We start from the raw sequence: 14,043 nt of genomic DNA on the forward strand, positions 1-14,043 counted from the left end.
GATTCATTATGAGTCATTTAATGCTGTACATGCCCGCTCATGTCTAGAAGGCTCAGGGATTCCCATTGGCAGACACGCAAACGTGCACGAAGTACAGGCAGGTGCACAAAGTGTCATATCCTCTTGGAGGACATTCAGCACATGAATTCACACTTTCAGGCTTTTCAGAGTTTTTACATTTTTTCTACATGCTACAAATGAATTTCCACACTAAAACTACTCTTTCATCTTTTCCCTTCACTGTGGTTTTTATTATTTTAACTATAACGGAAAAACTGTCACGTGCAACATTAATGTATATCACAGACTGTGTTTTTACAACCTGTTGAAAGTGTCTCTTGACTTTATGACATATTGTGAAATATACAGAGATCCACTAAAAAAACAGTGTCTAAGTTCCCTTTCACCAGGTTTTCCAGGAACCACAAATGGTTACTGTGGGCAATTTGGAAAAAGCCTGAAAAAGTACTAATTGCAAGCAATGATTCAGGAACTGATTGCTTTTGCAACTGTGTTTACTTCCTTCTACGTCTCGGGGCTGAATTTCAGCTCATTGGAATTTAGTTTCTGTACTGTTTTAAGAGTTGATTGTTTCAGAATATCGTGTAACATCATGTAACAGTGCCCCTGATTTCCAGTCAAAATGATTCAGTTCCACTCTGTCATATTTGCATAATTTTAACATATCTGTAGTTAAATATTAAAAGCACCCTGGGGTTTTCTGTCAGTGTCCAACACTGAAAGACGGAGCAACTGATTATACCTATTAGTTCACATGTAAAGTTGTATGAGGTGCACAATGTTTCTAATGCATTGAAATATTACATTTCATCTTTACGTGCTTTGTTTTTAGATCTTGTAAAATTATGATTTTAGACCCATTTTAGTTTCTAAATCGTCTCATGTGTACTGGTATGGTCCTCCTAAAATTCAGACAGCACAGGACCCCTCCTGAGTAGCAAGTTAAATACTTTTACTGACTCCTTTTTTCGTGGACCCAGTGTCCACTCCACCTCCTGTGGTTCAGGCAGGGCGAGCGGTTCAATCCCCAGCTTGTCCTTTGTCCATGCTGTATGTCAGCGTGTCCTCTGGTAAGACACTTGCTCCCAGGAGGATCAGGCGTGGCCCCTTCACTGTCATCTATGTGTGAGAGTCAATCTCCTAGTGAATTTTACTTGAACCGCATTAGAAAACGGAAAGTAAATGATGCTGAAATGAGACCCACAACTTTGAGCACAGTACAAACGTTCCTCTGTGTGTGTGCGCTCCTTCCCTCCATTCATCTGCCTTCTTTTGGTTCAAACACAGTCCTTGTTTATGATTCTGCCCGCTGCTGATTGCAATCACCAGTTGAGATGCATAATATGTATTTAATAAGAACTGCGGGTGTGAATGTGGCTTTTTTGAGACATAGTAAAAGCTGAATCTAATTAATGATGCACAATATTCTGCAGAGAAACTTTGTGTAACACTGTGAATGTGTGTGTGTGTGTGTGTGTGTGTGTGTGTGTCCTGCCTAAAATCCTACTACGTTACTCAACAGTTGCTAGCGTGACAGTAAAAATATGCTGAGAGCGAGGCCTGAGCTTCCCAGTCTAACTGGTCACATGGACTGAACAATGGGAGGTAAAAGAAGCCCGGAGTTTCCCCCAGGCATCCAGAACATCACGTTCAGCTTGATGTTTGTTTTTAAAGCGACAGGTCACGGCCTCATGAAGTCTCGCGGCCTCACTGAGAACTTGGCGTCCTTCCACCTCATCTACAAAGCAACCGAATGATTGATTTGATCCTGGATTATTAGAGGCACTGTGTTAGAATCTGTGGGTGTTGATTCCACTTCTCAGTAAAAATAATTGATTATGTTTAGATAGAGTTGGATGTTAAGCAAATGCATGCACACATAAGCCACAACAATACTTGCAAATACTTTTTTTTTTTTTCAAAATTGAATGATTTCTCAGAAACCAGAGACATGCATAAAGCACACATGATGTCTGCAGCATCTCCCCTGAGATACAAAATAAAAGCTGTCAGTGTTATCTCAAAGTAAAATATATCTTTAACAGCAAACATAAACCATGTGGTCAAGACCTGCTAGTGTTGGGGAAACTCCGCTGCAGGGCCCTGTGGGCTTGTTCTTGTGTTTACTGTATTATTTTCTCAGTATCGCAAACAGACACACCTGGTGCAATCACTCTTGAAGTTTTGGAGGAAACTCCTGTGCATGCTGCAGACCCCCTGCAGCAGATCCGCCCGCCTACCCGAATGCAGAGGGGCTGCAGAGCAACATTTCCTTCTGTTCATATGATTCAGCGGGGACACGCTAATGAAGGTGCAGTTTTAGGACTTTCCATGCATCCATCCCTCAGTCATGTCAAAACAGAAAGTCATTAATGGAATTGTGATGCACCAACGCCTATGTGACCAGTTTTTACTGAAGGGAAAATATAGCCTCTATAAGCAAGTTATCAAGTTATTCTGACTTCCTGGACTTCAGTGTTTCCCCTTCTTGCAGTATTAACATATCTGATTTCTTGAAGCACTTGCATGGAAACTCTTTTTCTCAAACTGCAGCAATAGAATTAAAATAGAATTAAAAATGACAAATAAATTAATAAAGAATGAATATATACTGAAATAATGAAGTTTGACAGCTGCAACTTGTTATTTATAAACCTTTTGTTTATTTCATTAACATAATCTGCTACAAAAACAGATTTATTAACAGCAAATGCATGTTTGATGTGGAGTGCAGCATTTGTCTCAATGCTGCAGTAAAGATTATCAGGCTGCACAAACGACTTTAGAAAATGTAGATTTTAAGTGCAGCAGATGTAGCCTGCAACATGAAGTTGGTGTCTCGGTGACAAACTGACTAGTGTATTTATGTGTCTCAACAGAAATCCCCTCTTGGAGCCAGCGATCTGTGTGCTGTGTTATTCTAGGTGGCAGTTTGTGGAAATCCCCCACCTAGTAGTTAGCTCCGCCCGCCTCACACACACAGAGGGCATTTACAGACCGCTGCACAACTACGACAGGATACAACCAAACGAACCTCGTCACGAACACACCGCTATGGACCTTCACCGGACCAGCATATTAAACCAAATGGATTACAACCGGGAATCTAAAGAAGGAAAGCCGTCTCCGTCGACAGAGGAGCGGCTCGACAGCGGTTTGGACTCGCTGAAAGAGGAGGAGTACCAGGCTGTGGCGGCCGAGATCCGTCGGCTCCAGGTGGACTGTGAGCCGCCGCAGCGCAGCCAGTGTCCCGCTGTAACCGCCCAGCTGCACCAATGGAAAACGGAGACGACGGAGGACGGAGACACGTAAGTTTCACGATTTACACCGTTTGGTGAGCTGAGCTCGGAGATGTTCCCTCGGCTTGTTTGGGGAGAGTTTAGCCTGAGTAGGCCCAGCGCTGGTCCTGGAGGAAACCTGATCCCCCTCCTGTGGGAACGTCTTCCTCCAGCTCGGCAGTACGACGCGCAGGCCCGGGCCCGGCTCAGTCGGGCCGGTGCTAACGTTTATGCGTCGGGACTTTAAAAGTAGCAGTGTTAGCACCGCACAGAGCTGGTGTCCGGTGTGCTAATGGCTCTAGCTGTGGTCAGACGCGGTGTACAGGACGTAAACAAAGGGCCATTATCAGGAGGGGATCTACTATGGCCGCGGGTCACACTGGGAAAGTCCCGGGCGCGCCGCCAAGGAATCCGGCCGAGGCGCGCTCCCGCAAAACAAGAGAAAAGAGAAAGCTTGTAAAAGTACCTTTTTTAAAGTACACCAGTGTAAGTGGAGGAGGCGATCGAAACCCTAACCTGAAACAGACGCCTGCGGGTTGTTGATGTCACAAAAAAAAAAAAAAAACAACAACTCACGGGAACAACATGAAAAGAATCCCACAAAGTGTTGTTATAACATCATCCTTCCGCTGAGAAATCTAGTCCCAGCACGGTGCTCGGTGCTCGGTGCTGGTGAAAGCAGCAGCAGCAGCAGCAGCAGCAGCAGCAGCAGGGCTGGTTCACACCGAGCACTCGAGCATCAAACCACATTGCAAAGATGCAAAAGCAAATCAGCGGGTTTCAATGTGCGTGGGGGGGGGTTTGAGGTGGAAAATGATATAATGCAGTATTAACACTTGAAGAATCATCTCCATACGGTGCATATTCAGTGCTGATCTGTCAGTTCTCTACTGTTATCGCATAAAAAAGTCCCTGTAACCTGCATTTGATTTAACACACAGTAAAACCAGTATTTATTATTCTAACCCTTAGGTTAGTTATAACTGTCAAACACGAGGGCTTGTTCAACACTTACAGTGTGATGTAGATTAAATGCATAAACAGATGTGTATGTATTTGCAGATTTGCTCACGTCCCCTCTTCTGTCCCTACAGGCTGCTCCACCTTGCCATCATCCACGAGGCCAAAGACTACATGAAAGCTATGATTGACCAGTCCAAGAACACAGACTTCCTGAACATACAAAATGATCTGAGACAGGTACAGTTTTCAAAAGAATGTATTGTTATTTATCCACCTTCCACCACCGTGTCCACAATAATAAATGTTAATAAAAAGGTTTGAGACTTAGTAACTTATGTGTCTCATCTTCCTATGTTCCCACTCCAGACTCCTCTTCACTTAGCTGTAATAACAAACCAGGCAGAAGTGTGTCAACACCTCCTGCAGTCTGGCTGCGACCCCACGCTGGTGGACAACAGAGGGGACACACCTCTTCACATCGCCTGTCGCCATGGCAACCTGCTGTGCTTCAGCGTCATCACACAGAACTCTCAGAAAGAACATCTACGCACAATGATGGCCGCCTGCAACTATAATGGTAAGAATATAGTGGGAGAAGTGAGTTTTATTTCCCGATCTTTGTTTCTGTTCCGTTCCCAGTTTAGACACTCTGAGCTTCTACTTCTTTTGCCAGCATCAAAACTGTACGTTAGGCAACCAGAGTGTTTGAGTTTAGCAGTCACAGGCAGCATTATTAGGATATTACATTCTGTGGTGGTGGATATTTTCCCTCTGTGGTAGGCCACCCTTGCTGCATGGAATAAGATGAGACACTTATTGCTGCTGGTCTTAACTAGTATTTAAAAGGAGGCTTGGTGGTCAGAAAGAGTCATTTCTGCTGCCCATTATGCCTGAACACTATGGCTAGGAGGAAGGAAACATTAAAGAAAGCAAGGGGAATGCCATAGCCTTTCATAGAATTACATCCTGACTAAGACCTGTCTATTACATGACCCTTAATGCTAGATGCTGAGGCTCCAAAATAGAAAGGTAGAGGATTCTACTTTTAGACTTGTGCCCAGAAGTATGGCATTAAGTATGTTGAGTCGTTAAATTTTGGTTTTTGAAATATAATAGCTAATATTAAATATTAAAATGTAAATCGCACTATGTAAAAGTCTGTTCTCCTATAATAAGCTTCACATATCTGAGCTAATAACAATAATGTCCACAATGCTGGATGTTCTTCAAAACTGTTAAAGAATGACATTTACTGTTTCGGTGAGTCATTAAACTGTTTTTTTTTTTTTTTTTTTGGTCTTCTGCAGGTTTGAACTGCCTCCACCTGGCTTCAGTTCATGGTTTCCTCTCACTGGTGGAGAGCATGGTGGAACTGGGAGCTGATATTAATGCAAAGGTAACAAAAAAACAAACTATCTTTATGTAAATGAGTACCTTAAATTTTTTTGTATAGAATTATTAACAATTTATGGACCCATACCCAATTGTATAAGTTTCATAATTAGTAATTGTGAGGTAATGAGGACCAGCCAACACTCACGCCTCTCTTTCTGTTTACTAGGAGCAGCACAACGGTCGCAGTGCACTGCATCTGGCCGTAGACCAGCAGAACCTCTCACTGGTCAAACTGCTGCTGAAAAAAGGAGCTGATCCCAACCTCCTGTCCTCTGGAGGCCACACCCCCTACCACCTCACCTACGGTTATGGTAGTCTCGACATCAGGCAAGAGCTGTACTTGCAAACCAGTCCCGATCTGAGGGAGCTGCCTGAGAGCGAGTCAGATGACAGCGAGGAAGAAGAGGGCAACATTTCTGATGAGGAGGTGTGTGTTGAAAGTGTAGAAGTTCCACTCCAATACCAGGTTGGCATTAATGAAACATAAAAAAATCCCTGCTTGGTGTCTAACCATTTTCCTGTTCTGTGTGCCTGCAGGTGGGATATGATGACATTCAGTGGAATGGACATTAGCAGGAAATCAGAGAGAGAGAGAGGAAGTTACAGGGGCAGGAGGCTGTGATGATGACGGTAAAAGACAGGAGAAATGGCTCGGCTCGTCCGCTACTTCCTGAGATGACGTCACCGGAGCCCAACCGTGTGGGTGACATGGCATGGACACGATCGCTGACAAACAGATGGACAGGCAGCCGCAAAGGCAAATCACAGAGATGGCCAGAACCAATGAAACTGTACTACGCTGCAGGAGAGCAATTACATATTGCTGTATAAAGAGGATCACTTGTATTCTGGACACTGCAAATCATTGTCACTAAATCATCCATCCACACAGATGAACCTGCAACAGCTCTGTTGTATGATATTGTAAATGCTGTGTATACAAAAAATGTATTTTTATGGAAGCTGTGAATGTGTACAGTTGAGCAAGTTGTATATGTTAAGGCAGCAAACAGTCCAGCACACTCCATTTAAATTAAAAGACTCATATTTAACAGAAGAGATCTCCTGTGTGAGTGCATTTGTGAAATTTTGAGTGACTTGGAGGGTCAACAGGTGGCCTGAGATTGCAACCGAGGCTCTGATTGGATAAGAATGGTTTCGTAACCGCTGCTATCAATGTGTCTGTACTTGCATAGATGCTTCTATCAATGCATGACAACTGAGTCTCAGTTTAGACCAACCGCTTTTTTGTTTTCATGCAGGAAAACGCAGATAACTCATTTCTACTGAATGAGGAAATGTTGGCCAATTGCGCATGCAATACAGTTCCTCCTGCTGGGGGTTTGTGTAGAGAGAGAGGGCGATAAGAGGCTCTGGGAAATTTTGTGTGTGTGGAATGAGGTTGATTAGTCAGTCATCTAAATCAGGAAGTTGTTTCTTTTAGGAGGGTGGGGCTACGAGGGAAGGGACAGGAAATTCCGCGGAACAGAACACTCAGCTGTTCGTGACATTCCCGCTTATCATCGTGCAAAGATGGGAATCTTTGCGGTCCAACAGGATGCTTCAGTCAAGCACAGGCTGCTGTTTGTCCTGTCAGTGTGTAGTCTTTGGTGTAAACAGCTGCAGATGCACATTTAGAAGTTTGCAAACTTTGACCAGCTTAGTCTAAAGGAAATGTAAATAATAAATGACAATTTTATTAACATTTAATAAAAATCATGTCAGTAAGATAATAGAAAAAAAAACCCATGTCAAATTACCTGACATGATGTAACGACAATCATCACAGGAACCATGACAAAGCTTGTTCAGTTTGATGAAAACCAAAAAGGCAGTTTTGCAATTTTATGATCCCTGTAATGTTCACTTTTTGTTGACACAGCCACAGGGGCGTTAATTCAATGATACAGTAGTAGGGCTGACATCACAGTGACGGTGCTGCACTGGACTGCATCATTAGTATCAGTCCAGCACAGAACCACCTTTAAAAATGACGTCAGTACTAAATATATGATTGAATTGACACATTTCTAAGAACATCAACAAAAAGTCAACATTATTAGCTTTTCATTTTTGTGAAGACAGATGTTATGGAAAAGCTAGAATAGTGGATTGCACGTGTGTATCTATTAATGTGGCCACTGAAGACACATTCAGACATGCAGTTCATTTCTTCAAATGTTACCAGAGTTGTGACTTCAGTCACAGTCACAACAGCGATAACAAGTCTGTATTAACTTTTTCAACACAGCATCAGTCTGAATTAAATGCTGTCGAGTTCATGTGAAAGGGCGGGAGCACCATGAGATTAAACATGCAATGAAAACAAACCGCAAACCTGAACTGTCCAATAAAAACACTGTTTAATAGAAGCGCAGTAATGTACAGACATGGGAGCAGAGAGGAGGAGGATCAAAATACAATGGAGAGGGTAAAATTATTAGTGACTTCCTACAGAGATTGACCTGAGCAGACCTAAACAAGGCAGTGATGACGAGGATGATAACTGATGCAATGGGAGAACTCCCTCAGCCCCTCCCTAGGTTATCATCACAGTCCATCGGAGTATAAACATTATTCTGACGCTAAACCCAGCAATGATGAGAGCCGGTGAGGCGATGATTAAAAGGACAGAGATTCAGACAGTACAAGTTGTGGCAGCCCTGAGTAAAGATGGTCAGGAAGCACTGTTTGAACACAGTAACTCAGGATGGTACCGGCACACTGAGTTCTTACTTAAGGGTTTTTTTTTTCCTGTAGTTTTAGTGTTGCCATACCTTCATCTTCTAATCTGCTATTGTCACAAATCAGCTGAAGTCATCTGTGCTGGGCGCTGTGGTCATTAGTGACCACTGAGCAAATCAAACTGACGTGTCATATTTAGGGGACTGATGGGAATGCCCAACATCTTTCCAGGCTTTGGGACATTTGACAGCTGGATGCAATGTAGGGATGTGTCAGTGTGGCTAGATGATAAACGCAGGAGGGGTCGATGTGGATTGTGTCCAGTCAGGGGGAGGGGTAAGTGCCAGAGCCGACGGATCAGTTTTTCTATCCACCTGGTAAAAATGGTAATATTGTTTGTCTTTCTGTTTGCTTTGACCTCACTGTCGCACGCCTCTTCTGAATTTGGATGAACCCAGCTCCTCCTTTGTCTCGAGGGGGAGGTGAGGTTTTCCAGTTTTTATAATTCATCACAGGGCCACAGAGTGGCTGCAAACTTCCCTTATTCTCTCTCAGACAAAGCCACCAGGTGAGTGTCAATCTCAGACTCTGATAGAATCCTGAAACACACAAGTCAACCATCATAATGCTGCTAATTTTACATGCCACACACAAACATATTTAACTATGCAAATCTCTGGTTTTAATTGTAGTAGTAGTTTTAAATTAGTAGCCCATTTACCCTTTTCAGCAATAACCTACTTCACTCTTCATGTGTACTTCAGGAAAATAACTCACTTGAATCTCGGTTCCTGTTTAGTGATAATTCCCACCTCCAGCTCCGAGGGCTTGAAGTCGATGGACAGAACGGTCGACAGGCATGAGATAGCTGTCTGTTGCAAAACAAGATGGAAAGTTGTTAAAAAGCATAAAGGGAAGGAGAGGAGAGGAAACAAATACATTTGGAGACAGCATAGGGATGTCATCATGAATATGTCTGTAAACATTTGACAGCAAATACAATGTTCAATGTCACCAAGAAAGACTAAAAAGGAACAGCTGTGTTTCAGCATGTTAATAGATGTTCTAACGTCTAGGAAATAAACATAGCCACAGCACATTTGCCCAACTGCTCTGCTTGTCTACCAATAAATATTAAACTGTGGACGTGAGGGTCATCACTAAATGCAGATGTAACACTGATTCTATTAATATCTGGAGTCCTTTTGATATTTCCCTAAATTATCTATAATGACTGTAACAGTTTGATTTTCCCTCCAGTTGCCCATAGAAGTGATATTACAACAAAGTGGCACTTTTGTAAAATTCCCAGACAACTCCCAGAGTTTTCCTGTTAAGAAAGAGTCAAGAAAAAAAACCCTGACATTCCGAAAATGTCACAACCAGTGGAAACCCCAGAATGTAAAACATCCGTGACTGAATTCCACGGTCCACATCGCTAAGGGTTGTTTTAGGATGACATTCCAATATGACTATATGAGGCATTTGTTGAACACGGGAAGCTTGGCAACAGTCATCATGTATAAAAACCCCCCGTAAATTAACCCTTACGTGGTGATAAAATGTCAAAGCACAAAGTGTAGGGATGTTTTAATAAAGTTTCAGATCATTCCAGTCAGCACCTGTCTATCTGGTAAAACACCTTTAGTTTGGGATTTGTGTTCCCACAGATAGATTTTATATTTAACCATTAAGTCAAAGACTTTTCCCCCCGGGCTCTACCGCACCTGTAGGTCAGACATTTGCTGGTTAAAATATGAAACAGCAGCTTTGATCGGTTGTCACTAATTTATGTTAATTCCACTATTTAAATTGATGACAGAACAAGCATGCTGGTGACTGTGTGTGTGTGTGTGTGTGTGTATGTGTGTGTGTGTGTGTGTGAGAAAAGCATGGTGGTGGAGAGAAAAGATTCAATACAACATTGTGGTATGTAGCCCAAGATTGTTTAACTGAGGTAAGAGGCATCACTCTGTAACTCCTCTGAACAATCAGAGAGGACTGTTTGTGTAATCTAGTTCCATGAACTCAGGGTCAAATGTCATCTCTAGAAAAATCAGCAGCTGATTTCGGTTCAGCTTCAGACTCTCCTAGTACAAATGTTCATTTCAATAAATCAAATTCAGAATCAGGACCTTCAGCATTTAAAGTATTTATTAAGTCTTCTTCTGCTATGTCAGGTCTACAGTACACTCATTTATTTCTACTATTTATACTGAGCATCTTTGGCAAAGATATAAAAAAAAAAAAAAAAAAAACTTAGATTAAATAAGCAAACATACTGTGTGTTACTATGCACACCAGGTTGTCACCGTGTCAATCCTACTTTCCCAGTGCCGTTAGCCACTACAACAACAATCAAACAAACAATCCAAATTCTGTGAGAAACACTGAGGATGGTGTATCCCAGCTCTCTCCTTTGAGCAGAAAAACATGATTCACTGAGATTTCTATGTTGCACTGGCCACCAGGACATAGCACTAAGTGCTCTCTATTTAGACAGTTTGTCAAACTGTGGACTGATGAATGTCAAAACTCCTGACATTACTATTGCTGCTGTCACAAATGCACTGGAGTAAGGCAGCTTGGAAACAACCTGGACGTTATCCTGCGCGCCCCTTAATCTGTGTGAGCCCAGGTGTGAAAACAGAAGGAACCGCTGTAGTTGTATTATGTTTATTTCCTTCAGGAAACCAGAGTTAATTTATAACACATAATTTCTATGTTACACAGACGTTCTCCTCCTATGACCTCTTTACTTGTATGTGGTGTGTAAAATATACAAAACACATAACTAAACACTGACATTGAGAAGCATGGACTTGCTTTTCATAACAGAAATGACTTCTTTGTTACTACGTTACATTATGAATTCAGTACCATTCAGGTTCCTGCATCAGTTTAAATGTGATGGTATCTAATTATAAGCGAAAATAAGTTGTGTTCATTATTGTAATTGAAGAAAAATTTATACATGAGTGTAGGCATTTCCGTATGGTTGACTTATTTTTTGTCACTTTATCGCTGTAAATATAGCATATGTGGGAGTATGTCTTTGGCTGTCTCATACCTCTATAGCCTGCTCATAGGTCCAATCCTGCTTCTTCTTGACTTTCTTCTCCAGGAAGCTGGTGGCCTCAATCTGTTTGACTCCAGCTGCTGTGGCCTTAAAGCCACAGTAGTAGCCAGCTGGATCACACTTATAGAGCTGCGGTCCCAACTCCTCATCTATTCCGACAACTATCATACCTAGAAGAAGGATGCAAAGCAAAGCAGAGTGAAGACAAGACAGTAGAAACAAAGAAATGGGACAATGACATCAATTTGAACATGTGGGCCACAGAGTTCACAAGAATTCCCCATCTCTGGTGATGACAGCGAGTTTTGGGATAATGTTTAGTAATTCTATGCATTTTTAACAGGTCAATTTTAGGTAAAATAATCAATGAGGAGGTTTCTGGCAACAAACAAACTTAGATACTACTCACAGCAGCCTAATGGCCTCATCTCAGCATTTTGCGTATAGACTTGGCAGATGTCAGCCATGCGTTTGCACAGCATGTCCACAGGGATCTCATAGCCATACTTATACATCCAGTTAGCAGCTTCATACCGTGCTCTCTGCACCTGAGACTTGCTGTCAGCTAGAGAGCAGAAGAGACAGAAAAAGGTATTTTATGTGAATTAATTAAAGTGCGGACCAACACATGAATAAATAGTACATTACAATACTTTTTCTTCAACTCTTCTCTTTTAACAGAAAGCTATAAGTAAATAGAAACACACAGTAAGATGTTTTATATGTTAGATATACAACAGAGCTTCAAATGGACTACGTCTACCACTTGCTGTAATATGGAGGTAACATATTTTACTTTTTCTGGGCTAAAATTACACATTCACACAAAATGTATTGCTGATGCATGTCCAGCTTTGTACAACAACAAGGAGGAAACCTCCTGCAGGCAACAAAAACTATACAGAATATTTCACTGACCATTATTGTTGGCAGTAGGTTTTAACACTTTTACCCATTTAATGGTTTGAGACTTTTTTATATAACCACCAGTTTCAGGACATACTTCTTACCGGTCATGCCAGTCATAACACAGCCAATGTTCTCAGTGATTCTGAACAGATGTGTGACTGTCGAGGCATCCAGCAGCTTGTCCTGAGAAACACACAAGACTCTGAAATCTACAATAAACTCCACCGGTGATGTAACAACCATAATCAACTGGAGAATGGGACTACATGCCTTGTAAGAGTTATAATAAATTATCTGTGTGTTTATACAACGTCAGCGCGGATGTATACTCACTGGGACTTTCTTCTGAGTGACGACCACAACACAGTCCTTCCCTCTGATCGCTACAGAGGTCAGTCCTCCCTGGTTGATGGCTTTAAAAGCATATTCTGAAGACAAAGAATAAAAAAAACTACATGCTTTGTGCACTTCAAACGTTTCAAAGATGTGTGTAACTGTAACTGTACTGTACATACAAATGACATTAAATCTCTTGCACAAATAAACCTTTGACACAGAAGAAAACTGTTTTGTTTCACCCAGGTCTAAAGAATTTAATCCAGGTCAGCTATACTGACACACTAAAGAGAGCGAGAGCAATATAACTAGGCAAGTGCATGTTGTACCTTCTTGCCCAACACCCATATAACTAATATGGCATTATATGTTTTTTCCCTATACTGTACATAGCTGTGCTGTGAGCATAGAATGCTAACATTAGACAGAGTAACAATGCTAATGTGTTAATATTCAGAAGGTAATGTTGAGCTGAGGAGGTGTGTTAGCCTGGCTACATCTGCTTATTAAACGAATACCATACCACATTTCTGTTGTCTTCATATTTTAGTATTTTAGGACGTAAAAAATGTAGGTATGAGAATAAATATTCTATAATTACAGCGGTCCAATATAGAGAAGTACTTAATATAAAGTAAATATTTTCGATATATAAACAAACGAGTACTTGTGCTATCACCTCAGCTACCATGAAGCTTATCATCTGATATTGAAATGCTAATTACACTGGCTAATTCATTTTTGATGAATTATTAATGCGTATTAAGTAGGCACAAACCTAAGTTACATGTCTACAGCTAAATTAGGATAGCCAAGTTAGCTAGCATAGCTGTATCATGATTACTTTGTATTATCATTTGCTTAACTAGTGTTACAATTCCTTTTATTTTAGTCATGTATTAACCCTGTTATGGACATCTCTGCCTTACAGTTGTTTATTTAAATAGCTGACTATGTGTCTACACAACAATGATTATAAAAGAATAAGCTACAAGCTAATGTTAGCCTGCTAGCTAGTAGTGATGACAGAGCAGGTTGAGTTCCAGTAATTTTCTTTCTCTGCTTACCGACTTGGTAGAGTCTTCCCTCTGGAGAGAAGATGGTTATATGGCGGTCAAAACCCGCACTTGACCCCCGAGACATGACTGCAAATAACTGAGGTAAACTGTTGTAACTTAAAATTGAAACTAAAGTAAGTGGCAACAGAGGCAAAACATGGCAAACATCTGCTCCGGATGTGCTCTGTCCTACTGAGGGCTTCTATATCCGGGTCACCTTCGCAGACTGTTACAAGTGGAGTTCACAGAATAATGTTGCAATAATATTCCACAAATACACGCGTTTATTCTTTTTTATTATGACTAAGAAAACATTTTC

General features: G+C 41.4%; 2 protein-coding genes across 2 annotated transcripts; one reads left to right on the plus strand and one right to left on the minus strand.

The window, feature by feature from the left end:
* The first annotated feature begins 2,989 nt into the window (after positions 1-2,989).
* On the plus strand, positions 2,990-6,716 carry nfkbiab (nuclear factor of kappa light polypeptide gene enhancer in B-cells inhibitor, alpha b). Its single transcript, XM_026356349.1, has 6 exons — positions 2,990-3,329; positions 4,394-4,499; positions 4,629-4,839; positions 5,570-5,658; positions 5,824-6,084; positions 6,195-6,716. The coding sequence occupies exons 1-6, from the start codon at positions 3,076-3,078 to the stop codon at positions 6,228-6,230; spliced, it is 957 nt and encodes a 318-aa protein (XP_026212134.1). The 5' UTR covers positions 2,990-3,075; the 3' UTR covers positions 6,231-6,716.
* A 1,280-nt stretch (positions 6,717-7,996) lies between these two features.
* Positions 7,997-13,923, minus strand: psma6a (proteasome 20S subunit alpha 6a). Its single transcript, XM_026356537.1, has 7 exons — positions 13,734-13,923; positions 12,664-12,758; positions 12,432-12,513; positions 11,831-11,986; positions 11,413-11,591; positions 9,120-9,214; positions 7,997-8,941 (listed from the first exon to the last, which is right to left on the minus strand). The coding sequence occupies exons 1-7, from the start codon at positions 13,807-13,809 to the stop codon at positions 8,884-8,886; spliced, it is 741 nt and encodes a 246-aa protein (XP_026212322.1). The 5' UTR covers positions 13,810-13,923; the 3' UTR covers positions 7,997-8,883.
* Positions 13,924-14,043: the final 120 nt, after the last annotated feature.

The sequence above is a fragment of the Anabas testudineus genome, chromosome 12 (assembly GCF_900324465.2).
Source record: "Anabas testudineus chromosome 12, fAnaTes1.2, whole genome shotgun sequence".
NCBI classification, from domain to species: Eukaryota; Metazoa; Chordata; class Actinopteri; order Anabantiformes; family Anabantidae; genus Anabas; species Anabas testudineus.